We start from the raw sequence: 26,654 nt of genomic DNA on the forward strand, positions 1-26,654 counted from the left end.
CCCGCCCCTGCCCTCCTCCGCCGCCGCTGCCTGCCGAGGGGACGGGGAAGGGGGCAGCAGTCGCGGCGAGGCGGCAGCGGGGGGCCGAGGCAGGCGAGAGACAGCTCGCGAAGCTTCGCCGCGCCGCGTTCCCTCCCGGCCTCCTCCTGCTGCGCCTGCTGGGGCCGCGGCCATGGTGAAGGTGTCGTTCAACTCCGCGTTGGCGCAGAAGGAGGCGGCCAAGAAGGAGGAGGACAACAGCCAGGTGCTGATCCTGCCGCCGGACGCCAAGGTGAGGGCGGCGGGCGAGCGGCGCGGCGCCGCTGAGGGGGGCGGCCGGCGGCGCGGCCCGGCCCGGCGCCCTCCCGGCCGAGCGGGGCGCTGGGGGGCTGTGCGCCCCCCGTGCGGTGCCTCCCGGGGGGGGGGGGGGATGCCGAGGGCCATTTAATTATTTCTAAGCGCAGTAAAACGCGGGCGGGCCGGGCGGCAGAGCTGCGGAGCCGAGCGCCCAGCGCGGCTCCTGCTTCTAAAATGGCTGACGCGAGGAGAACAGGCTTTAAAGCGCCGGTTCTTCATACTTTGGGTGCTTTTTCTTTCTTTCTTTCTTTCTTTCTTTCTTTCTTTCTTTTTTCGGAGCCCCACAGCGCTTGGACTGCGTCCAGCTTGGCTTTTAAGGCGCTCTCTGCTCCCTTTTGGGGTGTCCCGTGGGGGTCGGCGAGGGGCGGCGGAGCCGGGCCCCCCCTGCGAGCCCCGCAGGTGCCCCCTCACAGCGGGTACGAGTGGTAAATCTAGTGACTTGCAGTGCTTTGGGCTAGGAACACTTATTTATTTATTTATTTGTTTGTTTTCTCCGGTGGGGAAATGGGAGATTTGCCTGTGCCGCAGCTTGTTTTCAGAGCCCGGTAATCGCCTGCCGCAGCAAACTTTGCGTGGAAACTTGTGTCGGTTTGGGTAAAGGAACAAAGAGCTGCCGCCCCCTGCCCAAAACAGCCCCCGGGCTCCGGCCGCCCTCGCCCTCCCTCCCCGGCCCGGACAGCGACGGAGGGCAAAACGGCGGCCCGATTCGCGAGTTTTTTCAAGTGGGAAACTGCACAGAATGTGAAGGTTTGGATTGCATTTTTCTGTTCTCGCGTAATCAAAACCAGTTTTTAATTAGAGCTCCCATAATTTGATCTAAGCGCTTTGAAAAGAGAGTGAAAACTTGAAAAATGGCCAGCTGCAGATAAATGCATGCCTTGCTGTTTTCATTTGCTTTCATAATCTTTTTGTGCGCTAGACCTCCAAATTACAGAGTTGGATCTGCAAAAGAGACACTGTTCATTAATTTCCTAAGCCTTTGTGATGAAACTCAACAGATATTACCTTCCTGGACAGAATTTCTAGCATAAAATCTGCCCCAGTGTAGGGTTTGCTGTTGATTTTAATGGAGCTAGGTTTCTCATGTGCAGAATCCAGTGTCAGTTCAAAGCCAAAAAGGATCACTTTTTTTTTTTTTAATTGATGTCCCTCAGCTACAGCAAGTGGTTAAATTTCACCCTTTTACTGAACGTACTGAATTTATAAAACTTGAGCCCAAACACTTACGTCCTGAGAACAGGTAATGGTGGTATACTGCAACAGAAGAGGCAGGGTCATTGCTCAAATTCCCTGCAATTATGGGAAATCTGCTAGGTGATCTGTATGCCTAGTTAGTTGCTCAAGCAGTAGAGCTGTTCTCTGACTACTGGAATATCACAGATTCCCCAAATCCACCCTGAGCTGCGGCGTTCCTTCCCGATCCTGGGTTTGGTGATCAGTTCAACACTGAGCCGTGTAAGCAGGACAAAGATGACGAGTTCCTGGAAATAAAGGTTTTCCATATTACCTTGGAACTCGGATCTCCTCTGGGTGATGTTGTTTCCAGATAGGCTACCAAACTGAGTTTGTTGTTCCTACCACTAAACAAAGAAAATACAGCTGGCTAATTGTACACCGGGGAGAAAACCCTCCTGACCCTGTCCAGAGATTGACGGAAGCAGGCTATTTGATTATGGTTTCCTTAACGTGGAGCTGTAAATTGTTTCAGTTGAGGAAGAGATACAGGATCTGCCTTAACTTTGCTCAGGTCTTATTACTGCTTTGCCTACCCAGAAATGAGAATTGCAAACGTTTATTAAACGGGTCAAAAGGTTGTCTAGTTTCACAGTAGCTACTTATAAGTTCTTTGGAATCTTGCACAGTTATCAGGGGATGAACATGCCTGAACAAGGCTTAAAACAGTCCCAAAATAGCATGCAAGGAGCGGATGCTCTGTACAGATGAAAACTCCAGCAGCAAATGAGTGCTCTTGAGGGACAGCAAGGCTTTGACGTTCTCCTTGACACATTTCCATCCTTTGTTAGCAGAACTGCAGACCTACACCTACTGACAGGCAAAACTCTCTTGAGTAAGGTTTTCTTGAGCGTGTGTGTTTTGGAGCATAAATAAAAGCATATTGGAGTATAGTAGAGTCACCTCTAGCTTTAGTAGATGAGGCTAAGCAATACATAGCAGCATTGAAGCAGTTTTAGCATTATTGGAACAAGTGATGTTGTGTAGCTGTGGAGATATTTGGGTCTCCAAGTTCTGGGGAATTTATTCTCTGATGTCAGACAGAAGAACTGATGCCATTGCAAAACTTGATACCTTCAAGGTAAGTGCAAGGTATGCTCCTTGAACGTTGCCTTCTCAAATACAAATATATTAAAGCCAAATCTTTTTCCCCCTTTCCACAAGGAACTTCCACTGCATATGCAGTTTTTCTGAGGGAAGGAAAAATAAACCACATCTGACAACTGTGTTATTCATATCACTTATTTCATCACTGGAAGATGCTTAGCTTCAAGTAGGGTTTGAAGGCAATATGAAAACATATTTAGAAGAGTGAGTTCTGATAGACTGGGAAAAAGTCACATTTCCAAAACAGCGTATGAGACATTCTTTTTCTGCTCTGCAGGATCCGTACAGACATTGAGCTTCTGTAGGAGAGTAAATAAGATCTAGATCACAAGTGTAAATGTGAAAGATGCACAAATTAACATTTTATTAAGATTGTTTTTATGCAGAAAGTCCTGGGAGGTATTTTGTTTTAGAACAAATGAAAAACTTAAGATTGAAAGAGGATCAGCAAAATAACACTTTTATATTTTGATTATCAAGAACTTCCAGAGATTTCAGAAAGAGAGAGAGCAGTAAACCAGATGATGTTCATGAATAAAGCCAAAGACTCTGAAATGTCCAGCAAATAAAGATTCATAGAATGAGCTTTTGAGCTAGTTCTTTCACTGTCTTGTTCTGCTGCTTTTTTCCGGTGTGGTGAAGACCACAAGTCTGTTTGCTGTTGCAGGATTACTCTCAAACAGATAATTTTCCTTGGGCTTGTTAGAGTTTGCAGCCAAAGTATGGTGATGATGTGGCATAGAAGTAATTCTGACCTCTCTGAAATTTGCCCAATAACCTCTGATGCAGACAATAAGTGTAACTGAGGAAGGGGGAGAGGAAGGGAGGAGAAGACTAGAGGATGTATCACATGAACAACAGCCTAAAAAAAGCTTTTGCAGAGCGCAATGATCTATGCATTAGAATTTGCTACTTTAAAAGAGTTTAAAGATCAAAAGTGCTAATCCTTTCTCTGCATAAAACACCTATCATTTTGCATTGTGAAAGGGGCTCTTTACTTACAGTTGCTGTAGGCAACAGTTAGAAGTATGCTGCTCCTTTAGGGATGATGCTTCTATGCCATAATTTTTGGCCAAAATTCAGAATATTCTTAGTGACAGTTCCCAGGCTACATTTAATTTTCCGCTTTGCTCATCTTCAGTACAATAGGGTATTTTATGACCCAATTTCCCAACAAACAAACAATGCATGGTATTTTAACGTTTCTCCCTACAATAGATCTTTGGAGTGCCAAAGATGGTTCTGGGCATGGTTGAAACCTTCAGATGTTTGGCAGGCATGTTCACTAGCTTAAGTCCTTCCTAAAGCTCTTTGGGCCCTCCATAACTCTCAGGCAGCTGCTGTTTTCCACCAGGAGTAGGTAACAACCTGTTTTTTCCCAGGATGTTCAACTCAGCATGTCTTTACCAGATAACAGCTTTGTGGATGGAAGCTGTAGATTCACATTTACGTGTTACAGCTGACCTTTGGATAGCTCTATCTATAGAGAGAGTTTAATGTGAAAGCATAAACATTAAGAATTTAAAACACAGCATCTTTCTGCAGTTATTCCTTATTGTTCCTGCATTTGTTCCTTATTACTTCTGCATTTATTTCTTATTATTCCTCACTGTAAAATTAATCTTTTTTTTTTCCAGGTTAGCTTAATCTTTTAAGCATACTAAAATAGGCACTTTTAATGCAGAATAAGAGGACCCCCCTGGGAAATACTGTTGAGCAACTAATGAGCCGTTTTTTCTGTGTAGAAAAGCCCTTAGATTTTGTGTAATTGATTTTAGATGTTTCTGAAATACAGGTGTTAGCTTTGTAGTTGCTATTATATACTAGTAAATAGTAGTAAATTTGCTTATTGTTTTGCTATCAGGAAAAGTGGATTTTCCACTTAATACATGATGTCTGTAGTTCTGTTGGGGGGAGGGAGGATGTTGTTGGGGTTTTCTTGTTATTAAAAAAAAAAAACACCTAAAGGGGCTTATTTCCTTCACAGTCTTAACTCTTCCAGCTGAAGTTTTTTATAGGTCTTTCACCACTCCCTAACAGGGAAAGGGCAGCCTTTTGGGGGACTTCCTTTTGTATTTTCCATGATGCCACTAGGTGATTAAACCAGCCAGCTTCTGCTGTCTGTTGGAGCATTGTGGATCAAGGCATGGTAATCCAAAAGAGGACCAGAAATAAAAAATTCAGCAAACTGAATTCTTTCCCCCTTTACCTCCCTTGTTTTTGGAGGATTTTTAAGGAAGATATGCAGAACCAAACCTACCAATTTCAGGCATGAGAGTACCCATGTTTCTGTTACTTATTTGCTTTCCTGAGTATGTGTAAGCATAAAGTCAAGGAGGTTGACTTTACAGCAACAAAATTTGCAGCAGGGATTGTTCCTCTCCCGAGTAGAGAGAAGTCTTGCAGCTGATGTTATCCCCTGCATCCTCCTTGCATGGTGATCTGTGCTGCTGGTTAAGTAGTGCAGCTTCTTGAAAACAAGATCAGCGTGGTTTTGAGATGGTTGTCCCCCAAAGCTACTCCGTAGATGTGGCCAGCAGTTGAGAGAACGATACTCAAAAAACAGTTAAGACCTTTAAGAGTTCAAACTCCTCTGAAAATCTCTCCCAATTGGGAAGCTAGCTTAAAAATTTAGAATCCAAATTTGGAAATTTGGAGGTTAGAAAGTTCAAAAAGGAATGTTGAAGAGCTTGTCCTCCCCCCTCCCCCCCCCCCCAATTTTGAAGCAGTAGGAATGAACTTACAGGACAGCAGATTTCTGTCAGTGGTCGATATCTCACTTCCTTTTTTGTTTCTCACCACTTCCCAACCTGAGTAGCAAATACAAAGCATTGCTTTGGAAATGCAACCATTTCCCCTGTTTTTCAGGTGAATTATATTTAATATTTTAAACAGGATGTGTTCTACCAGACCTTTGTGATAATTCCTTGTTTAGTTGTTTGTATCATTTACATTTTTGGCTGTCCAAATGAGAATTGATGTCCATAAATATCATTATAGTTCACACGAATTCAGTATAGGGATGAGCATGCAGACAAGGAGAATATTATTTTATGCAGACAGTTCTAAATAATTTCTGTTTTCAGATTAACAAACGTATACGTGGCTGATAACCCCCCACCCAAAAAACTTATTTAGAAAATTTTTCTTGTGTAACATTGTCATTGTCATGAAGTCTATAATTAGATAAATCTTTGTACAGTGCAGTATCTAGAAAAACTCTCCTGCACTGTAATGTGTTTTTCTGGTTGATGCCATAAACAGTTTTCTTATGTTCAGTCATGTCTTCAAATACCGTCTGTGATACAGTATTTTTCTGTTTCTGATAAACTCCAAGAAGCTAGCTGAGATAGTTACATTGAATAGTAGTATAAAATACCATTTTTAAGTAGAGTAGTTTGTTGGAACCAAAAGTTCTATTCAGTGGGAATTGCTGAAGTTTAGAAACTTTGTTCACTTCTGAAGATTTGGATCAAGATGAAAAGCCAAACTTTCCTATAAAAACACACATTCCAAAAAAATGTTCTTTAAATGATGTATTCAAAGGAAATGTCCAAATGGTTTAGACTTACTTCCATTATAATGAATGGTTAATACAACATGAATGTCTGTTTTATCTCAGAATTAAACTGTTATTGATATATAGATATATGTATTTTCTTGTTATATACATGTTTTAATGAAAATGTTCACAATTGTAAATATGATCTAACAGTTCTTTTTTATAGTCTACAATAATTTTTATTATTATTATTTGCCTGGTATTTTCCATGTTTTTTTTTTCCTGTCAGCAGTTTATTATTTGTTGATGTATGCTATTAGTGATTTGGGGGAGGGTTACAGGAATGGTAAGCATACTTGCTTTTGTGTTTTGGATTATTTGTCAGCATTTTACGTCCTTTCTATTCAGTAGCCACTAGCTACAGATACTGAATAACTTGTACACAAGAAAAATAATTCTGTCTGTGACTCTCGGGAACTATCTTCCAGAGCAAATCTTGCATTATTAAGTCCTAATCATTTTAAATATTCTTTATTCTGTGCTTCTGAAAATGTTATGTGTTTCAAATGTAAGAACTACAGTTGGAAGGGTAATGGTGTGTTCTGTTTGCTATTGCATAGGTTCCTTTTTTCCACTTATGTCATGATTGACAAAGGTTAGCATTATCTGTTTTCGTCTCCTGGTCCATATGAATAATAGAACATTCATTTTCGTACTATTTATGTACTGCTTTTTATCCTCAGTGGAAATTACTTTGAATCTACAGATGAAAAGCATGCTAATTCATAAAATTGGGATATCTGTCCCAGTTTTACAGATGTGGTAAACCAAAGGAAAGAGAGAATTAATAAGACTGAGCTCTGCAATAAAATCAAAAATGGTTTTGCAGCAGACATCATGTGGCCTACGATTTACTGGACATAAAAAGACTCCACCTCCTTTCTGAACGACACATGCTGCATTGACGAGCAAGGGTCCTTTGTGCAACAGCCTTTCAAAATTTATCATGAAAAAAACAGGCAAAGCAATATTTGCCCAGCTGTTATGATGATGGTCGTGGAAAAAATTAAATTGACATTTTGTTTGCCCTTTCCAAATAGTTTCAGATATTCACATATATATATAACCCACATGTATTTTAAGAGGAGAGTTCCTTGAACATAAATCCTTGGCTAATTCATGGTGCTCTTTCTCCTGGGTGCCCAGAGATTCAGCAGACTCATCTGCTTTTGATGGTGGCTTTCTGCTGTTTTGGGGTAGGATGATGGGCAACCAAAGTAGATGGTGAGATGACTGTGGGAAAAGACTACAGTGGGGGGTGTGGGGGAATCATGACTGGGAGGGGGCAGTGGTGTCTGGGGTTAATTTCCCCCTGCGTGGCCCATGCACTGATTTAGTCCTGTGGCTCCTGAATCTCACGTGGCTGCTGAATCATAAAGTTGTCTTTTTTTTTTCTCTCTCTCTTTTCAGATGCAGGTATGTATTTGAAAAGGCAGTGTTCTCTGCAGGGTGGGAGGCTGAATGCGACTTTTCAGGGCTGCCGCATATAGTGATGAGTCGTCTTGTCTGAAGTCTGCAGTTAGAGGAAGTTCTCCCTTGGTAGCTGGCAAGGTGTTTGAATACCTGCCAGTGTTTGTGCTTCTGGAAGGTGTGAGGGAGCGAGGAACCAAGTACGGGAGCATATGCTCCACTTCAAGCTTTGAACAGTTTAATTGCAATGAAGCCCTTTAGACTGTTACAATAGTTTCTTTTAGAAAGAGAGTGTAATTAAATGTGAGCTTTTCAAGGTCAGCTCTTCTGTGTTGATATTTTGAAGTGCTATAATTAAATGCTATTCTGTATTTGCTCGTAAAACACTTCCTGCTCAGAGAACTCAGCTTGCTGTAGAGATACTACAAAGCTTAATCCAATCATACATATTAGTAAGGTATGTTTGTTTGAGGACAAGGTTGCCATTCAGATGGATCTCCTTGACAGGCTAGAGGAATGGGTCGAACAAAACCTCATGAGGTTCAGTGAGGATAAGTGCAAAGTCTTCTACCTGGCACAGACTAACCCCTGCATTAGTACAAGCTGGGAACTGCCTGGCTGGGAAGCAGCTCAGCTTAGAAAGACCCCGGGACCTGGTGGGCCGCAGGTTGGGCATGAGTCACCAGTGTGCCCTGGCAGTGATGAAGGCTGAGAGCCTTCCGGTACACAAGAGACATCAACAGACTGGAGGGATTTCCACAGGGCCACCAGGGTGGTCAGGGTTGGAGCCCTTGCCTGGTGAGGAGAGGCCAAGGGAGCTGGGCTTGTTCAGCCTGGAGAAGGGATGACTTCGGGGGGACCTCACGGCGGTTCCTCAGCACTTCCAGGGAGCCTGCTGAGGAAATGGGGCCAGGCTCTTCGCTGAGGTGCACAGCAGGAAAACAAGAAAAAGGTCATAAATTGAAACCAGAGAGGTTCCGACAAGGTAAAAGGAAGAAGAAAAATCACTCTAAGGAGAATTAAAGATTGAGCAGGTTGTCCGGAGAGGCTGTGGAGCCCCAGTCCTTGGAGGGTTTTAAGACCTGACTGGACAAGAGCCCTGAGCAACCTGGTCTGAAGTCAGTGTTCACCCTGCGTTGGAGCAGGAGGTTGGACTAGGGACCTCCTGTGGTCTCTTCTAACCTGAGTGATTCTGTGATTCTAGGTTAGCTTACTTTTATTTAAGAGAAACTGAGACACGATGTTCATAACATGCTTGAGATGATTTACCATCTGTGGCTGAACTGGGAATAGAGTTATTAAATTCTGAGGCACAGCGGTGCATATGTGCATGCTAATGAGATCTCTTGGGTGACAGAGCCATTGCCGTTTGGGAAACAAGTCTTTTGAGAGAAATCTAGGTTAAATCCACATAGCTTTCCATCATACTAATGTCTGAGATTCAGGCAGTCATACGAAAAAAGCAGAGAAATATGCAGAGATAAAGAAGCGAGCAGAATAAGGAAAAGACAGGGACTGGAACAATCAAGGTCAAAAGCATAATTTAGTATTGATCTTTTTTTAAAGTGAAATAGGTACCTTCTAAGTGCCTGTTCTAAAACACTGATACTAATTCAGAAAAAAAATAAATATTTCATTTCAAAAATTATAGATTTATTTAGTGTAGTTTTAAGTATGGGAGAATACAAGTCAATTTCAAGCCAAATAATGGGTGTGGGTGGGAAAAGGGTTTATTTTGGCAGTGTGTAAAAATGAAGCATTTTTCAAAATTGTACAGTTTATAGAAAAGCCTGGGATGAAGATATAGCCAAAAGTTGCCTTGTCTACAAAGACAGAACTTTTGGGATGTTTAAATAAGTGAGTTTGGGGGTTTTTTTGGTTTTTTTTTTGCATTTTCTAGTCTAGTCTATGTAAGACCAAAGCTAACAATAAAATTTACCACTCTTAACAATACTGCTCCTAAATCTAATCAAAGCAGCGCACTAAAAAGTTACAGGCTTCCCCAGCATCTCCCTCTGAATCTCTCTAAGTGTCCTCTTTAATTGCTGGCTGTTATCAGGTTCTGTAATCTCTTTCTCAGAAGTTCAAGGGAATGCTTAGGTAAATCAGGATTACTCATAGCAGTTAAGAGTTGCTGGATTACTCTTCCAAGATGTGGTGTTTTTTATTGTCCCTCTCTCACATAGCTGTGGGTGAACTGCTGATTCAGATACTTTGTATTCACTTTGCAGTTGTAATTTTTCTTGACTTCCTGCAGAGAAATTGAACTCTATGTTCCACCATGTCTTTCTCATTTTCTTGTCTGTTTTCTCTTTTATTTTTGTTCTGCCTTCACCACCATATTCCCAGGTACATCCAACTCCCTTCCCATCCACCAGCACTGATCTCTTAATCATTCCTTCCCTTCCTAATATGATCTTCAGCTGGCTGCTTAAATTAGTGTTTTTATTCCATGATGGTTGTGATGTTTTGAACTATGAAATGATTAATTTGTCAGACACCTCATTTTTTAGTAAAACACTCCCAAAACATGTTGTTTGGTAGCATGCAACCCTTATCAAAAGACCTTTGTCTCTGGAAGCCTCCTGGAATGTGTTTCCTTGATACTACTGTATTTCCCAGTGCTATCCAACAAATTTTGTATTTATGATGTACATATTGTATAGAAAATACCATACAGATATTAGAAATAGAGGAAAAGGCTAATAGCAGCAACCACCTAATAGATAGTTCTACTTAATTAATTTACTTGGTTATCCGAACTTCATGACTGCAGCAAGCAATGCCAGAATTACGGTCTGGTTTCCATACCAGTCTGCAGGCAGACAGCCTTGGGCCAGCTGGACAAGTCCCTGTCCATCTTGAGAGAAGAGGAACTGGCTGTGCTGCCACAGGAGGGTTGCAGTGTTCAGATACCAACTGCACATGAACAACCGTAGCGTGTTTTCAGGCTCTAGCATCCCGGAGTAGAAAGGCAGTGTCACTCCTTGTGACAAGTAAGAGATCTCTGGAGCATCTATTGTATATAGAGTCTGTTTTTCCAAATAGCAAGTTAAAAGATCATTGTGCTTAAGATTTCTGTTTAATTTTGTAAGGAAGCATAAAATTGCTGCTTGAAAGGCAGATTGGTATGATGGCCTTCCAGACGAGCAGCATCTGGCAGCTAAGCGAGGAGTCTTGCAAAAAGCTGCCTTAATTTCCCAGCTACAGTATGTGATAAACAGACCCCAGCTTGGAGCAGCCTTCAGGCAGGAACACCATGGGCAGGATGCAGAGCTCCTTCTGAACTAAGTTCATTTTGAATCGACTGTCTTTTGAGAGGGTTTTTTTAAGATGTCAGAACAGGTAATTTTGATCAACAGAACTGAGTCTATACAGCCACTGGTCGCTTTTATTTCAAGACGTTAGCTTCCCTCGTTAACAAACACTTTTAGGGACTGCTATCCGTCATTAATTTCTATTCTGTCAGCCCATGTGAGCTAACGGGGACACAAAGGGCTCCGAAGAAAACAATTCCGAACAGCTTCCAACCATTTCTACCCACACAGATTTTCAACCCCCGTATATATAGATTAAATGTTATTCTCAGATGTATAATTGTCGGCTATTTGTGTATTATGCTGTAGAGATATTTTTATTTAGCACTATTTAGTAATACTCTGCATCCAGTTTCTCTGTGGATCAAAGACTGTGTGGCTCTTCTGAAAGTGATTTTTTTTTCCACTTGAGTTATTTTTATCTCTACTGTAACTGCTTTTAAAGTCGGGCCATTATCTTTTGCATAGGTGCCTAGTAGTCACAAAATATTCTAGACCCCACACAGCACATCCAAGCACATCCATTGCATCTGCTTTAGATGAATTCATGTCTAATTGAATCATACCTAATCTTTTAATCATATAATTTGATCTGTCTTTAATTTAGGCAAAGAAAGAATATCTGATAATCTCCTTCCTCTCACCCTTTTTAATATGAACTGGACATATGTCTTATGAATTTTTAGCCAGCTTTACTTCTATAATTTTAAAGCACTTATATTCCACTATGTACAAAAAGTCACAAGGGGAAAATCTGTGTAATTACCAAGTCTAATTATATGCATTTGTGGTTCAGTATTAGAATTTGTTATCAGAATTTTGTGATGTTACCCCAAACATGAATTTGGTCCCTCTGAAATTCAGTAATTTTTTTTTTAAAAAACAAAGTAGTAGCCTTAAAACTGAGCTGAAAAGAGTGAGAGACTATACAGCCAGTAGGTGTTCTTAACTGCTAATGTTTGCATGTTTAGGGGTTAATGTCTTTTTTCTTTTAATCCAGTCCAGACCAGTTAAAGCTAATTGTTACCAATATGTGTTCTTGTGGAGATCTCCTTAGCTGTAATTAAGAAGTGCTTTGACAAATAGTTTCTGATATCATTTGTCCAACTTGAAAGTGTTTTGTAGTTCCAGTAACAAGACCGAGTGCTGCTTTGCATTACCCGACGAAGGAATCTGCTGAAAACTGCAGTCGTCTTGAAACTTCTTTGTGACAAGAAGACAGACTTAAGAGAACCTTGCCAAAAGCCTTATATCTTGGATGGGGGATAATTTAGTACATCTCATTTTCTATCTACAAGAAAACTGTTCCTCCAGAGCCAAAAGTATTCAGGTTGTAAAATTGTGAACCGTTTAATTTAAACACTGTAGGATTTAGTATACAAGTTAAGGAAAGCAGGGCAGAGAGATGCTTCGGTTTTGTATCTTGTCCATGGGAAACAGGCTAATCAAAATTTTTCCAGTTAGAACAATCAGCTCATCAAGGGAAAGATGCCAGTATCAGGCTTGTATCCAGTTCCTCATGCCTTACGGCATTTTGCATCAAAGAGGATTAGCGCTGTGGCGTCACCCTAAGGTCGAGGATTAAGCGAGGAGCTGGAAGTACACGGGACAGGGATGACGCACTAGAGGGGAAGCAAAAGGACTGGAACAGCACTGCCTGGTTATTGCTGCTCATAAAAGATAGAAAAGAAGCATATTTTTAGAGGTCAGTCCTCACCTCAGATACGTGATACTTTCTGCTGTCAGGCATCTCCGGCCATGGAAAGCTGACCAAGAGAAAAATTAGCAAGTGAGGCCGCAACATTGTGTTGCGTCTGGCTTCAGAAGCTCGTGGTACTGTCTTGGCACAAAGTGCAGTCGCGCCGGCGGGGAGAGGCACTAGCTCAGCGCCATCTCTATTAGTGGGGATCTGCTTTCAGCTAATGGTTTTTCTTCCAGACCAGGAGTCACCTGGAAGGAGGGTGGACATCAATCATGCTTTCTTCTCTTGTAGTGCAGAGGGTCGGATTAATATAGTGAGGGACAAATTATTCTTTTGGGTCAATTCAGCCCAAACTAAGCTGTCATGGCAACAATACAAAAGCTTAGCCAGCTTACCCACAGGACAGCTACTAATGTGAATATAATTTAGCTTCAGTAGATTATTTATAAAATTTTAAGGTGGTACTAACTGCTTGGTGATGTACTTAGTTTTCAAATCAGAAGAGGAAATCAATTCTGTGTTCTTCTTCAGCAGCGTAAAATGTTTTCACTGTTACGTAATGCTTGTGGTTCCTCTCCCTTGAGATGCAGTACTTTCATGCAAGAGGCTGAACCGGGTGTCTTGAGAATTTGGTGTGCTGTTCTCAGCAGGATGTGAGCAAAACACTGCAATAGGTAGCTACGTAAATACCCAGTATCTTAATATGCTACAGTTAGGGATGCCTTCACAAATAGTAATGATAAACTTTAGCTGCTGGTAGAAGATTAAAGAGTCATATGAAACCTATAGTTTATATCTTAAAACTCACAGTTTATGCCTGTCATCTAATATACCAAAGCAAAAGTATCTAGGGTAGAATACTGATAAACTTGTCCTTCAGGTTCCTCCTAGCATGGTAAAAATGTAAAAGTTACTTTTCCGTTTCTGATTATTTTGGTGGCCTATGCAAAGTTGGTTTGACAGTTAAACCCCCTATCTGGATAGGTGTTCTTGCTGTATATTCCTTCTCCACAGTCGCCCAGATATGTATTTTGTAAGTCTTTCTGAACTTACAAAATGATGCAAGAATCAATGGAATAGGCAATTATTTCACAAATGGATAATTCTGGTTGGGAAAAAATGGAGGAAATAAAAACAGCATTGGGACAGAATAAAGATATTCTTTATGTTCTTTGCTAGGGGATATTTTGGCATTGTATCCCAAAGCCAGTTTTCCATCTGTTTTTCTCACACAAACTTACAACCAGTTAAATGACAGCTATTTTAAAAGGTTTCAATTAGGTGTCCTTTATGCTTTGAAGTATCTAGGGAAATAGTTACCTAATGGTACAGGGGCAACATAAAAATAAAAATCCTTGTTTTACCTGGTTTAGATTTATAATTGAGATGATTTATAAAAGAATCCACAGTGAATCTTAACCTGACCTGAAAGTTAATTAGATTACCATGGGTATTATGTTCTATTCTCAGCCTTTACAAACAGCCAGGTTAAAAACCATGCAGCTAGTAATTCTTTATACTGAACTTCTTAAATAATTAGCTATGTGAAGACTTCTTAAAGTTGTTGCCTGTTCTTTGTCATTGTGTTTTGTCAGTCCATGGCCACCATTCTCATGCCACTCTAACTTTGTCTTGCAATGAATCACAGAAATGCTGGTTGGAAGGGATCTCTGGAGGTCATCTGGTCCAGCCTCCCTCTAGAAATGGGATGGTTGCCAGAACAAGATCAGCCATGGCTTTTTCTAGTTGAGTCTTGTGAAATCTCCGCTGTTGGAGGTTTTTCAGTCTGATTTACTGCAGCACTTTGCAAGGTAATGTCAAGTATAATCTGTGAATTATCTTCAGAGTTTGACTTGAAAGATTTCTGAATCAGATATTGGCAACTGTTGCCTGGCAAAGAAACTGCACAGCCACTCATGTACAGAAGATAATTGCAGGGTGCTGCAAACATGGGTTTCATCTCACCTAATTTTAGCTACGTATGAATTAGGCACCTAGTTTGTTAATGGAGGAATCTCCCCCTGTAATCAGTGAAAAGAAATAAGTACTTCCAAAAGACTACTTAACCCAGTCTTAAGATAGCTGGGATGAGTCATTCCGTGCTTCTCCCCACTCTCTATAGGAAGGGCCTCATTTCCACGTGGTGTCCACCTTTCAGAGATGGTTGTGGCCGAACAAGAGGAATCCCATCCTAATTGGGAGGCTGCAGTGTGGGGACTACACCTGAAACTTTGTTTAAGCAGGAAATCATCTTAATTAGCAAATACTGCAAACTGTGATGATGATAATTTTACAGTATTGAGGAAAAAAAAGCCAGAATATCCACTGACAACTACTAGCATCTTCTTTCCTCTTGTTCTTCCTCTGTTTTCTGGTTTTAGTTTTTTTTGTGTTTTGTCTTTGGGTTTTTTTTGCTTGGTTATCATGATTTCATCACAGTCATCATGCTATCCTATTGTTTCTCTGGTTGGAAAGGGATAATGAATTGCTTTGTATTTATTTGAATTCTGATGTTTTTCCAGAAATATCATGGTTTTGAAGAGGATGAGTCAAAGAATGTTAGGGCAATATTGTGCTGCTGTTTTTTTTTTTTATGTGTGTGTATTTTTTTGTTGTTTTTTCTTCCCTTATGCGAGTTATGCAAACTCTTGGGGGGAGGAAAGAGCATTGTGATGTGGCTGATGGAGGAAAAATTTTGCAAGCAGCCGTCTATTGCTTAGGATGCCTGCGGGGATTGCATGGTTATGCAAACTAGTGCCCCGAAGGTGAAACATCCTGTCATTCCTCTAGTGTAACACATGCAGCAGAGAGAGTGGGGCATGGCCAATGCTGTCTTAGAGCACAAAATTGCCTAAGCTAGAACTTCTTAAAGCTTTTTTTTTCTTTTTTTCCTCTTCACCCCCCCCCCCCCCCCAATCCCACTCTTACTGTTTTGCCAGGTAAAGTATCTTTCTCCCTGATGGAACAACATAGGAAAGGATATATTTTGCCCTTGTTATTACCTCTGACCTTTCATTTGTTCTTCAGGTTCACTTAAATTGTATATATCAAGCTAAAAAAGAATCTGACCTTTCTGAATTAGCTTCCTCTGCATGCTATTGCTGCATGGAGATTGCAGACAGAAAAGTATCTGTTCTCAGCCAATCTGTAAAATGGCTTACTGTGTTTCTTGGGAGATTCCATGTTTCTTCCTCTTCCTTAAGATTTCAGTCTGCTGCTTTAGTCCGTGATGATGGCATTAAAAATTTACTGTTAGTACAGGTTATCCTAAACCTCAACTGAAATAGATCGCCTTAAATATTACCCCCACACACACAAGAAAAACCATTTTCAAGTAACTGTGATAAAGTGCTCATTAGCCTTTTTTGATGTAGGCAATGTTTGTACTTGCTGGGCCTGTGCTATCCGCTATCTTACATGTCTTGGGAACACTGTGTTGAAGGTCTCTCTCTGATATATCCCTAGGATCCTGATGATGTTGTGCCTGTTGGGCAGAGGAGGGCTTGGTGCTGGTGTATGTGCTTTGGATTGGCCTTTATGCTGGCTGGTGTGATCCTGGGTGGTGCCTATCTGTACAAATATTTTGCATTCCAGGTAAGTTGAATACATTTTGTTATGGGAGGGTCATGTTTTTCTCCTTCATGCCTCCTGTTTAGAATAGACAAGGAGAGCAGCAGACTAAACTAAGTAGTCTTTCTGTTCCATTTTTGTCTTTCTAAAACAGCCTTTTTTTTAAAGGCGAAGTGTATGGCCTGGTCTAAGTTTACCTATTAGCAGAGGAGAACAGAAATGAAGCTGGCAGATTAAAAGGAGTAACACTTCTGAAAACCTCCCTTTAGAGAGAAGGGACTATATCCAAATAGGACTTGAGTTTAGGAACCTCAGCAGTGTCCCAAATTTTCATCCGTTTCCCTGTTGTTGAGCAGTTGCCAAATACTAAAGGTGGCTTAACTCCTTGAAAGCCTTCTTGCTTGGCCCCAAGTTTCCTAGATGGCCACAATACTGCTGCTGCACAGGAAAGAGACTGCTTGTCAGAGCGGTGTAATGACTCTCTCCTTCCGAACTCCCACTGGGATTAGAAAAACAGGCCCTGCAGGGCCTTTGGAGAAGCACAGCCTACATGGTTAAACGTGCTCTGTCAAGCATAATCTGCACTGACAAGATTAGACCTCTGACAAAATATCTTGTCTTTTTTTTTAAATGCCTTTAAAAAATGGCACCAGTGCAGGAGGAGCCCTGGGAAGGCAGTGGTGCCAGGCAAGTGGAGCATTTACCTGAAACGTGGCAGATCCAAGTTAAATATTGTCTTCCTCTGGGGAATTTGTCACTGGGTAGCACTGGACTTGCTAGGCTATCACCCAAGTGGCGTGAGCACACCCTCCCTCCTGCAGAAGCTGGGCCTGGGTTGCAAGGTGCACAAGGTCAGGAGGAGAGAGAGTAAGCCAAACTTGAGTCTAGCCTGCTGGTAGGAGCACATAAGTTAAAGGCAGAAATTCTGTGTTCTTGTCCCCGTTACCAAGATTTTTATCCTTCATTTTAGTAGCTGCTAATGTAGAAGGCAAACTGATGTAACAGGAGAAGTTCTAATTGAACTTGTACTTTATAGTCTCTTTAGCTATCAAGTTAACCTAATTTAGTGGAGAGCAGTAGTGTTGCAAGCAATGGTTAAACAGCATAGCACATTTTGATGGATTAACAAGCTCAAAGCACCTGAAGGTCTGCTGTATAACTAGCTCATGTTTCATGCTTATTGCTGGCTCCACCTTTCACGTGACAGCTAGCTGAAATTGAAAGTGCCATTTAACTTAAACTTGCGGTACTTGTGTGTGAGTGAGAGCTGTGTTGAAGGAAACATTCAGTAATTGAGCTACTATTGCACTGAAGACATATTTTCAATGAGAAATTCTAAATTGATGCCATATACCTTACTGCTGAGCATATGCACATGTTTCTAAAACTATCTGGCCTATAAATTTCATATATAACTTCCTTCAAATGAGGAGTCTCTTTTACACTCTGCTTAGATAACTTGCCTTGTGTACTGTGATAAGAAGATGTGAACTGGTTGTTTTGTTTTCTTTTGGGTAGCTTTCTGCCTTTTAAAAATGCACAAAACAGAAAAGAACAACTTATTTTAGAAACCAACTTTCAAAACTTTTGAAGCCTTGTAGAGCTGCTGAGGAACTTCACAGGGTCATGGAATAATTTAGGCTGGAAGGAATCTCTGAAAGTAGTCTGGTCCAACGCCCTGCTCAAAGCAGGAGCAAGTTCAAAGTTAGATTTGCTTTTTAAAGGTGTTTTGGATGATCAGTTTCAGTGTCTTAAACTAATTATTGATGGTAGTTAAATCACAGTTTAATAATAATAGGCATACCTGTAGACTTTAAGAACTTTATATTCCTTTTACAAACGAGACACACATAGTGGGTGCAGAATAGAAGACTAGACTTTAAGAACCTGCTTTTGGGATCCTGCTTTCCTTGGATTCAAGGGAAGAACTCCCACTGGCTTCAAAAGAATCAAGATTTTTACCATGTTCCTGTTGCTGTAGATAGTAACCATCTCCTAGTTTAGTCTATGTGTGAATCAAATTAAAGGGAAAACATTGCATCTAGTCTGGCAAGTTTTTCTTCTCTATGGTGGCTTGAGAATATTAGTTTTAAACTTATTATAAAGATTTCTGATGTTTTTGTTGCTGGGTTGTTTATTACTTTTAGCAGGGCGGTGTGTACTTCTGCGGAATAAAGTACATTGAAGATGGCTTAAGTTTACCTGAGTCTGGGGCAGAGGCTCAGAGTGCTCGCTACCACACAATTGAGCAAAATATCCAGATAATGGAGGAGGAAGACGTTGAGTTTATCAGTGTGCCAGTCCCTGAATTTGCTGATAGTGATCCTGCTGATATTGTCCATGACTTCCATCGGGTAAGGAATATCTCTGAAGAAGCTGAAAGCATTTAAAACTTGAAAATGCTCCCTCTCAGTCATGCTGGTAAATGTACTCTTTAATTATTTTGGTGGGGGAAAGCAAAGGGTGGGGAAGGCCCTCGACTGATTTGGCAGTAGAAACATTTTGATCATCAGCAAGCTGGAAGTGATTATTAACCTGGCATACAAAGTACAGTGTTATACAATCATCGTGATGTGGTGTGTAAACCACCATGTGCAGATAAAGTTCTGTTTTTAAAAAGGGAAAAATCTCAGAGCTGTTTCCTTTCTCCAGTATAAGAAAATGGAAAAAAAAATAGTTCTTACGGTGTTAAGTGCACCAAGCTAGAATTTGACCCGCTGCTGTGGTGACAAGGGAAGTTGGGAAAGGGCTTTCATATCTTCGATCTCAACTTTTGCATCCGAAGTCACTAGCCGTGCTCGAGCACCCGAGAGATGCTCTTCTAGAGGAGCTCATGAGCCCCAAAGTGGCTGGAGAAAGCCGAGGGAGCAGCTGACCGGCTGCTTTTGGGAAAGAAATCGTTCCCTACTTGTCATAAGCAGCCTGACAGAAGCTCTGTTTTCCTCGTGTGCCACAGGCTGCTGTGTTTCCTAAAGGACCTGAATCAGGGTGGTGAAGCTGTTTCTTCCTTTTTCATTGAAACAAGTTTGATTAAAATCTTGATAGTAATTTTTGGTAAGGCTGTTGATGGGCCTATAGCACTTGGTAGTAATGACGAGAACTGTAAAAGGATTGGAAGCCCTTCTGTCTGTATCAGCTTGGTGGAAACTGTCTGACAGTGATGAAATATTTTGTAGCTGGTTTTTTGGAAGCTACGTTACTGTGAACGTTTGAAGACTGCTTGCTCAATTGCTTTTTTCAAGCCAGGCTGAAAAAGAAGAATAGGGCAAGTGTCCTATTTTTTTTTTAAATGCAAACTTTTAAGTTTTCCAGGCAAGAAGAGTGCTATCTATCAAATATTCATAGCCAGATTTGGAGAAAAACATCGCTTGCTTAAGCTATGTCATTTAAAAATAATCTTGAATATATTCTGGAAGCTTATGTTTAAGAGTTAGAGCAGAGCCTTTAAGTAGAGAAAGCTGGAAAAATTAAACAGCATGTCAGAAGTGAATAGGAAAAATATAATATTATTGTAGCACCCTTACTTTCTGAATGTAATGGGTCAAAATTAACAGAGTATCTTTAATGCTTTGCTCTTGAGGTCAGTGCAGAAACGCTTGCCATAGGTGCAGCACTTACTCTCATATAACAAAATTAGTTGCACTGGTGATTGCTGTCTTGGTACTATTTTGACTATTGGGCTCTTGGTGCTCAGTGTTTTACACGTGTCCTCAGCCTTACAGCAGCTTGAGATAATGTTGTCTTTAGCAAGAATAGATGCAGCAAAACACAGCTCAATAAATGGAGCCATAGAATTCATCAGTATAATTCCCAGGGCTTTTATATCTCTATGTTTTGTTTGTTTTGTTTTGTTTTTCAAATAATGGCAACTATTACAGTTCAGGTAATATGAAGATAATTCAGCTATGAATAATCAATAACATTTTAACTCGGTAGTATTTTAGAAAAAAAACACGGGATTTTTCTTTGTGCTATTTATAACATAACAGTATTTTTTCCTCCTTTATTTTGTTTTTCCAAGCAGCCCTTTCTCTTTACAATGTAACAAAATATAAAAACATAGAGAGCAAGGCTTTTGCCCTGATATTTCAAAATGCATGAAATAAGAATAAACGATATACCTTCGTAATTCCATTACTGTGGTGCATTTGAACTACTTATCGCCTGCTGTCTTGGACAAATCTCTGTTGCAGATTTAAACTCTCATCAAGACTGCCTTTTGTTTCTGTGTTTAGCTACTCTCAAATTGTAGTTTGTTGGACAGACTTTACGTAGAACAAATCAATAACTTGAAGAAAAACATGAGGCAATAGCACTTTAGCAAAGTCTTTATGTGAATTTTCTAATGTTCTAGTTCTTTTGATTAAAATAAGTATTTCTTCACCAGAGACTCACTGCCTATCTTGACCTTAGCCTGGATAAGTGCTATGTGATTCCTCTGAACACTTCAGTTGTTATGCCACCAAAAAATTTCTTGGAGTTGCTCATCAACATCAAGGTATGGTTAAATCGTAAGTGATTTGTTCTTAAGACAGAAGAAGATTTTTTTCCATTTTCTTTGCCAGAACTCTGATGTTCGCACTTGACGAATGCATTAGAAAGTTAACTGATCACTAGAGATCTTTGCATTAGAAAGTTAACTGATCACTAGAGATCTTTGCAAAGAGGGGGAAAAAAGGCTATAAGTTTCTTGGTTAATTAACTACAGATTAGTACAAATACTTCAAAGGAGGGCAAGCGGATTGGATTTTGTTCTCTGATGCTACAGATTTGGTTGACAAAGTTAACTGTGTACATGTGATGTGCCTAGACTCTTGGAGAGGAGTCTGACTTAGTACTACACTTTTCTTCTCTTCTTTTTTAATTTAAAATCCGTTAGGACTATAGTTTCCATAAAGCATGTGTGCAATGGATTAAAACTGGTTAGCCGAGAGACTTAATGTAGATATATTGGGTAATCATTTAATGTGGGTGTTGTTTAAAGCATAAGTCCATAGGGTTGGCCCCTACTTTGAAATGGTCCAGTGGCTAGTGTGGGGTGTCTTATGCTGAGTATGTGGGACCTGCTGAACATGCTCAGTGAAATCAGATGCCGCGTGCCATGCGATGGAATGGCACTGCGTGCAAGTCCCTGAGGATGCTTCCAGCATCCTTAAGATGGATCGTAATATTTCTAGGGAGATTTCGTAGGCGTGATCGAGATTTGGACTATATGATTAGCAAAGCCCATTCAAACAAGATGCTTTTTAATATGGTCAGATTCCTGGTTCTGCATCTTGGGAAATGAACACCACAGCTTTAGAAAGGGTTCTGTAGTCTCAAAAACAAGGATCCTGAAAAGGACTGAGACACCACAGTCGCTGAACAATTGAACGTGAGTATTCAGTATAATGTCGTAGGAACTCCTAATTGCTTCCCAGCAGGGCTCGATAATTGAACAGTGCTGGCTGGCTTGTCACCACTATGGAGACCCGCTGTTCTGCTCGTAGTAGTAACTGGGTGAAACATAATGGCCTGTGAAATTGAGGAGGCCAGAGTAGATAATCTAATGTGGTCTTTTGCCAGTTTAATATGAATTATATTTACCTTTTTTTTCCTCTTCTACGTATTTATGTATGTTTTTAACGCAGACCCAAGTAATATTTGCACTGTTTTTCCGCCTTCTAGTTTCTTTTCAGAACAGTGAAATACTTAGGGAGGGGGAAAGAATTGATAAGTTAACTTGTATCTATTTTACCAGATTTCTAAAATATATTTATTTAAAATATTTATAGTTTTAGAACTAATAATCTAATCTAACTAATGATCTTTGGGTTTGCCTCTTTCAAACAAGGCTTTAAATTTAGGACTCCAGGAATCATTTTAGTCATTGCTGACTAGTTCTGGTATATAAATAAAATTCATGCAGGAAATTACTTCACAAAGGGGTGCTCTGCTGCTTTTTTGAGACTAGCTACATAACCACACATTTATGTACATTTCCTGTGCATAAAGAGGAGATGGTGTCTGTGAAACTCAGTGACCCTGTATGTTTTGTGCTTTGTGTATGCTGTTTTGTTTTTTATTCCACACAAATTCCAGTGTTAAAATCTGTTCATTTCCTAGTTTGTCACTTGTACTAAATCAAATACACTTGGTTTACAAGTTAAGAGGATAACCAGGCATCATGCATTTAATAGAAAATCTGTGCAAAAACAAGCTGTTTTGATCATTGTCCCCAACAGTGAGTGCCCTAATTTTACAAGACATCTGTTTAATTCCCATTGTATTAACAAAATGCTGTGAGCACTTGATGTCTCAGAATATCAGTTTAAATGTTTTTAATTGAAATTTGTAAAACTGTTGTTCAGATGCACAAAGTGAATAAAATCCTGCTCGCTGTCATGCAGCCAACAGGACTGCAGAACGCAAAAAATTAAAATGTTCAGTTCATTAAAATCAGCTCTGATACGGGCAGAGGGAATTTTATGAAGATGGAGGTGCACTGGGCTGTTCTGCGTTTTAAGAAAGCTACATTTTTAGCGTGAAGAACCACATTTCCATGTATTGCTGCAGTTTGCTTGAATGTGCAGAGAGGGAAAGGCTAAAACATGGATATATTTGTCCATTGGTCTTGTTCCTGTTGTGGAGCCAGCTGGCCAATTTTACCCATATGCGATGCAGAAGGCATCTCAAAGATGGCATTCGTGGGTAATTGCTTCTCCAGGAACTGGGCAAGGGGAATTGCTGCTGAGCTGCCCCTTCGCCTGCAGCCCCACGGGCGGGTGGCGAGGCCCCGTGGTTTGGAGGGCACAGGCTGCCGGGAGCCCTTGGCGCTGCAGTCTGCGCTGCCTCTTTGCTCCGGCGCTCCCTCGGGGTGCTCTCCGCAAATTCTGGAGACTGGGGATTAAAATGTAGAGATTTCATCACTGAGCTTTTCACCAAATAATGATGGGATCATTTGGGAGGGTGAAATCCTCCAAGTTCCTGTGCAAAGAAGGTATTTGCGCTGGCTTTCCTCATAGGACTTGGCAAAGAAAAGTTTCCCAATTTAAAGTGAATGTTATAAAATCTTTACCTTTTTAATTTTTTTTTTTTTTTTTTTTTTTGAAAGAATAGCATTTAATCAGCTTCTTCCAAATATCTCGTTTGGACTGAAAAGACAGTCTTATTTTGTAATGGAGATTTCAAACTGTTTTTACAATAAAAAGTATAGTGATCTTTGGCCACAGAAGCTAAATTTGTTTTCATAATAACCATTTTTTTTTATTATTTTTAGAAAGCAAACAACACGTTCTTTGGTGTCGTAGTTAAGCATAACCCTAAAAGGATTCTTTAAATAACACTTCAGAAATGTTGATGATTAGGTAGTTACCAGTAGCAGTGTTAGGATATCAGTTGATATGCAAGCATGTGCACCTACAGCTTTGTATTGTCTGTAAGGTGCGCTGTGCTCTGAGTGAAGTGCGCGCAGAGCCTGATTCTTCTGTCATGTCAGTTGTGGCAAAATGAAACTAAAGGGACTAGAGAAGGCTTGGGAAGCCTGCATGATCTTCTGTCTTCCCATTTTCAATTTATTGCCGTAGAACACCTGGTATACCACAATGGCTTTCAAATGCTTTTCTATTTAAACTTAACTATGTGAGGTTATTGTAATACCTTATAGGACCAGGTACTCTCTGTCCATTTAGAATCTGATTTGTAATCCATGCTACGGAAATGTTTAAGGTTTCCAAAACCGCGTGGACTCCAGTGGGAGTATACTGCACTAAGCATGTATCAGCAAGAATAAAGTTACTAACCTAGCATGTGCTTCTGCAACTCTTATTTGGGAAAAGTTGTCATTGAGGTTTGTTGGACTATTGTTAATTAAGTGAAAATTTTGTATGAGAACTGCAGGATTCAATCCATGATAATCTGTCCCCCTGGAAGAAAACATCTATCCTCTGCTCAAGGCTGATGTTACTGCAACAGGAGAGTGGTGGATGGATGCATCAATGGAAGTTTTGTGACTTTTTTTAATATACTCATTATATCTTTCTGTAGTGCAGTACAGTCATGTTTGCATGTTTATAATAAGACTCTGTAGGTAAAACATATTTTGAAAGAATTGAAAGAAAATGTTTTCTGTTGAATGGCAGCCATGTCAAAGAAACGCAATGCAAAGTGTTCCTTGTGTATGTGGGATAGGAGGTGATGGTTTTTGACAGAGCTGTTGTATTTTTGTTCCACAGGCTGGAACATATTTGCCTCAGTCTTATCTGATTCATGAACAAATGATTGTTACTGATCGCATTGAAAATGTGGATCAGCTGGGATTCTTTATTTACCGCCTCTGCCGTGGCAAGGAAACCTATAAACTACAGCGCAAAGAAGCCATGAAAGGTAAATGCTACCCAGTGCAAGCTTTTGTGTTTGTGGAAAGTTCAATGCTGCTTGAATTCAATAAATAAGCTTGATTGTATTGAAAGGAATGACTTGTATTAAAGCAAGGGTTGCTTATTGCAGGAACTGGCTCTGTGGGCTTAAGTATGTCTGATATTTTCCATGTAGGTATGGAAATCAGTTGTTTTTATTGTGCTAAAGTGCTCAAGGCCCCATTGAGCTAGGAACTGTTAAAATTTGTGTGTATGCATGGGTATGTTTTTTGTGGTTCCAAGTTTTCAGTGATGCTTTTCTTCAGTCTTGTTTCCTGATTACTCTCCCCCCCCCCCCAAAAAAAAAGCAAAAAAACCCTTTAATATATGAGAAACCATTTTTCTACTGAAAAAATATTTGACAATTTTGGAAGAACAGCCTCATAGTCCAAATGCAGAATTGCAGGCTTTTCTTGTCACCAGAGCTATTTATCATGAGTCCAGGCCTTCACATTTGCATCAGTGAAACGTGTTTAAGTGTTGTCTTCACGGGAAAGTTATAGTGCTTGGTACTTATTCATGGAAAATGTTCTAAAAAGATCATTTGGAAGAGGCTTCACAAGTGAAAATATTATGTGTTACCTTAATACTTAATTTTCATTCTGTTTTCACTCATCTTTTTCTTTCTTTCTTTCTTTCTTTTTTTTAACTCTAAAGAAGAGATACACAAGTGTACACTCAAGCACTGTAGTCATATTGTTGAACCTGATTGCTTGGGAAGCTGAGGAAGAGACAATTACTTTATAAAAATAATTTTAAGTAATGTTTAAAAATAAAAAGGTCTTAATTGCAGAATCCAATTCAAAAGTCAATATGTTGATCTTCTGGTAAATGATGAGCACAGGTATGGTAAAGAGCATTACTTTGACTAAAATTTGGTTATATTCAGTCTTTCTCTGATTCTCTGATGCTGCTGTTTAAATAGCTACCGCTGGTGAAAAGAGACTATTCCGCTCTGCCTTTAGCAGTTTATTCTTTTGCTCTTGCGCCCTCCCACCTGCACTTTTACAGCTAGACAGTAAGGGAAGTGGGGATATGGGTTAAAACTAACAACCAGGGAGGTTTTGGTAGGTTGGTTTTAACAAAATCAGTACTGCAGTTTGAGTTTGGTTCAGCACACCTCTTCTGGGATCATTGCCTGCGTATTGATTTTTTTCCAAGTATGAGTGTGTGTGTGTGTGTGTATATTCTCCCTTAGAGAGGGAGTTGGAGAGGTGACATCTTATATTAAATGTAAAATTATGTCGTCTCTAATATACATCACTTTATCTTCTGTTCACCCTCCATTGTTCTTTTCTCATGCAAACAGGAATTCAGAAGCGTGAAGCCGTCAACTGCCGAAAGATTCGACACTTTGAGAACAGGTTTGCTATGGAAACTCTCATCTGTGAACAGTAATGAGGAATATTACTGTTACAGGAGACTAAAACCCTACAGTATGACCCCACCCTTTGTGTGCAGTGATTATTTTTTTTTTTTTAAATCTTCTTTTATGTAAGTAGTGGACAGGGCTTTATTGCTGAACACCTTCCATACTTTTCATCTCATCATACATGTAAAATCAATATGTTTTAGTTTTTTCTTATTTTCAGGTGTGGTGTTCTTATATTTGAATAGCAGTTGTATAAAGACTTAGTTGCTAGTGCATTTCATGTGATGAATCTTAAATATTAGGAAGAAGAGAAAGTCTTTGAAATATACACGTTTTTAATTAAGTAAATTTGAAAAGAATTATTAATGTACAAATGGACTGCAAGAGCTACTTCTAACTGTAATAATACCTGCTATATAGTTTGTTACAGCATATAGACAAACCTGTATTTGACCCTCCCTAACAAAGTGCAATTTGTTTCATTTTTAAAATATTGTCATAATTACCTTTCTAGATTGATTTCTGACTTGATGTTTTAAAATGGCAAGTGTTTGCTGTAACAATCTTTTAGAAAATTAAGAAGTAACTTATGTTACTAACCTGTATATAATCCATGTATGTGCAATGGAAAATAAATCTTATAAACCTG

At 40.0% G+C, this 26,654-nt stretch overlaps 1 protein-coding gene across 2 annotated transcripts; it reads left to right on the forward strand.

Annotated features, from left to right (window-relative positions):
- On the forward strand, positions 1-26,654 carry ITM2B (integral membrane protein 2B). 2 transcript variants are annotated; one of them, XM_064504856.1, is made up of 6 exons: positions 1-271; positions 16,133-16,261; positions 18,388-18,591; positions 20,625-20,735; positions 24,451-24,601; positions 25,943-26,654. In XM_064504856.1, exons 1-6 carry the CDS (start codon positions 173-175, stop codon positions 26,029-26,031), a joined length of 783 nt encoding a protein of 260 aa, XP_064360926.1. In that variant the 5' UTR covers positions 1-172; the 3' UTR covers positions 26,032-26,654. The 2 variants fall into 2 exon arrangements, with proteins under 2 accessions (XP_064360926.1, XP_064360925.1); XM_064504855.1 differs by having other exon boundaries at positions 3-271; positions 18,385-18,591.

Source organism: Dromaius novaehollandiae, chromosome 1 (assembly GCF_036370855.1).
Source record: "Dromaius novaehollandiae isolate bDroNov1 chromosome 1, bDroNov1.hap1, whole genome shotgun sequence".
Lineage (NCBI taxonomy): Eukaryota > Metazoa > Chordata > Aves > Casuariiformes > Dromaiidae > Dromaius > Dromaius novaehollandiae.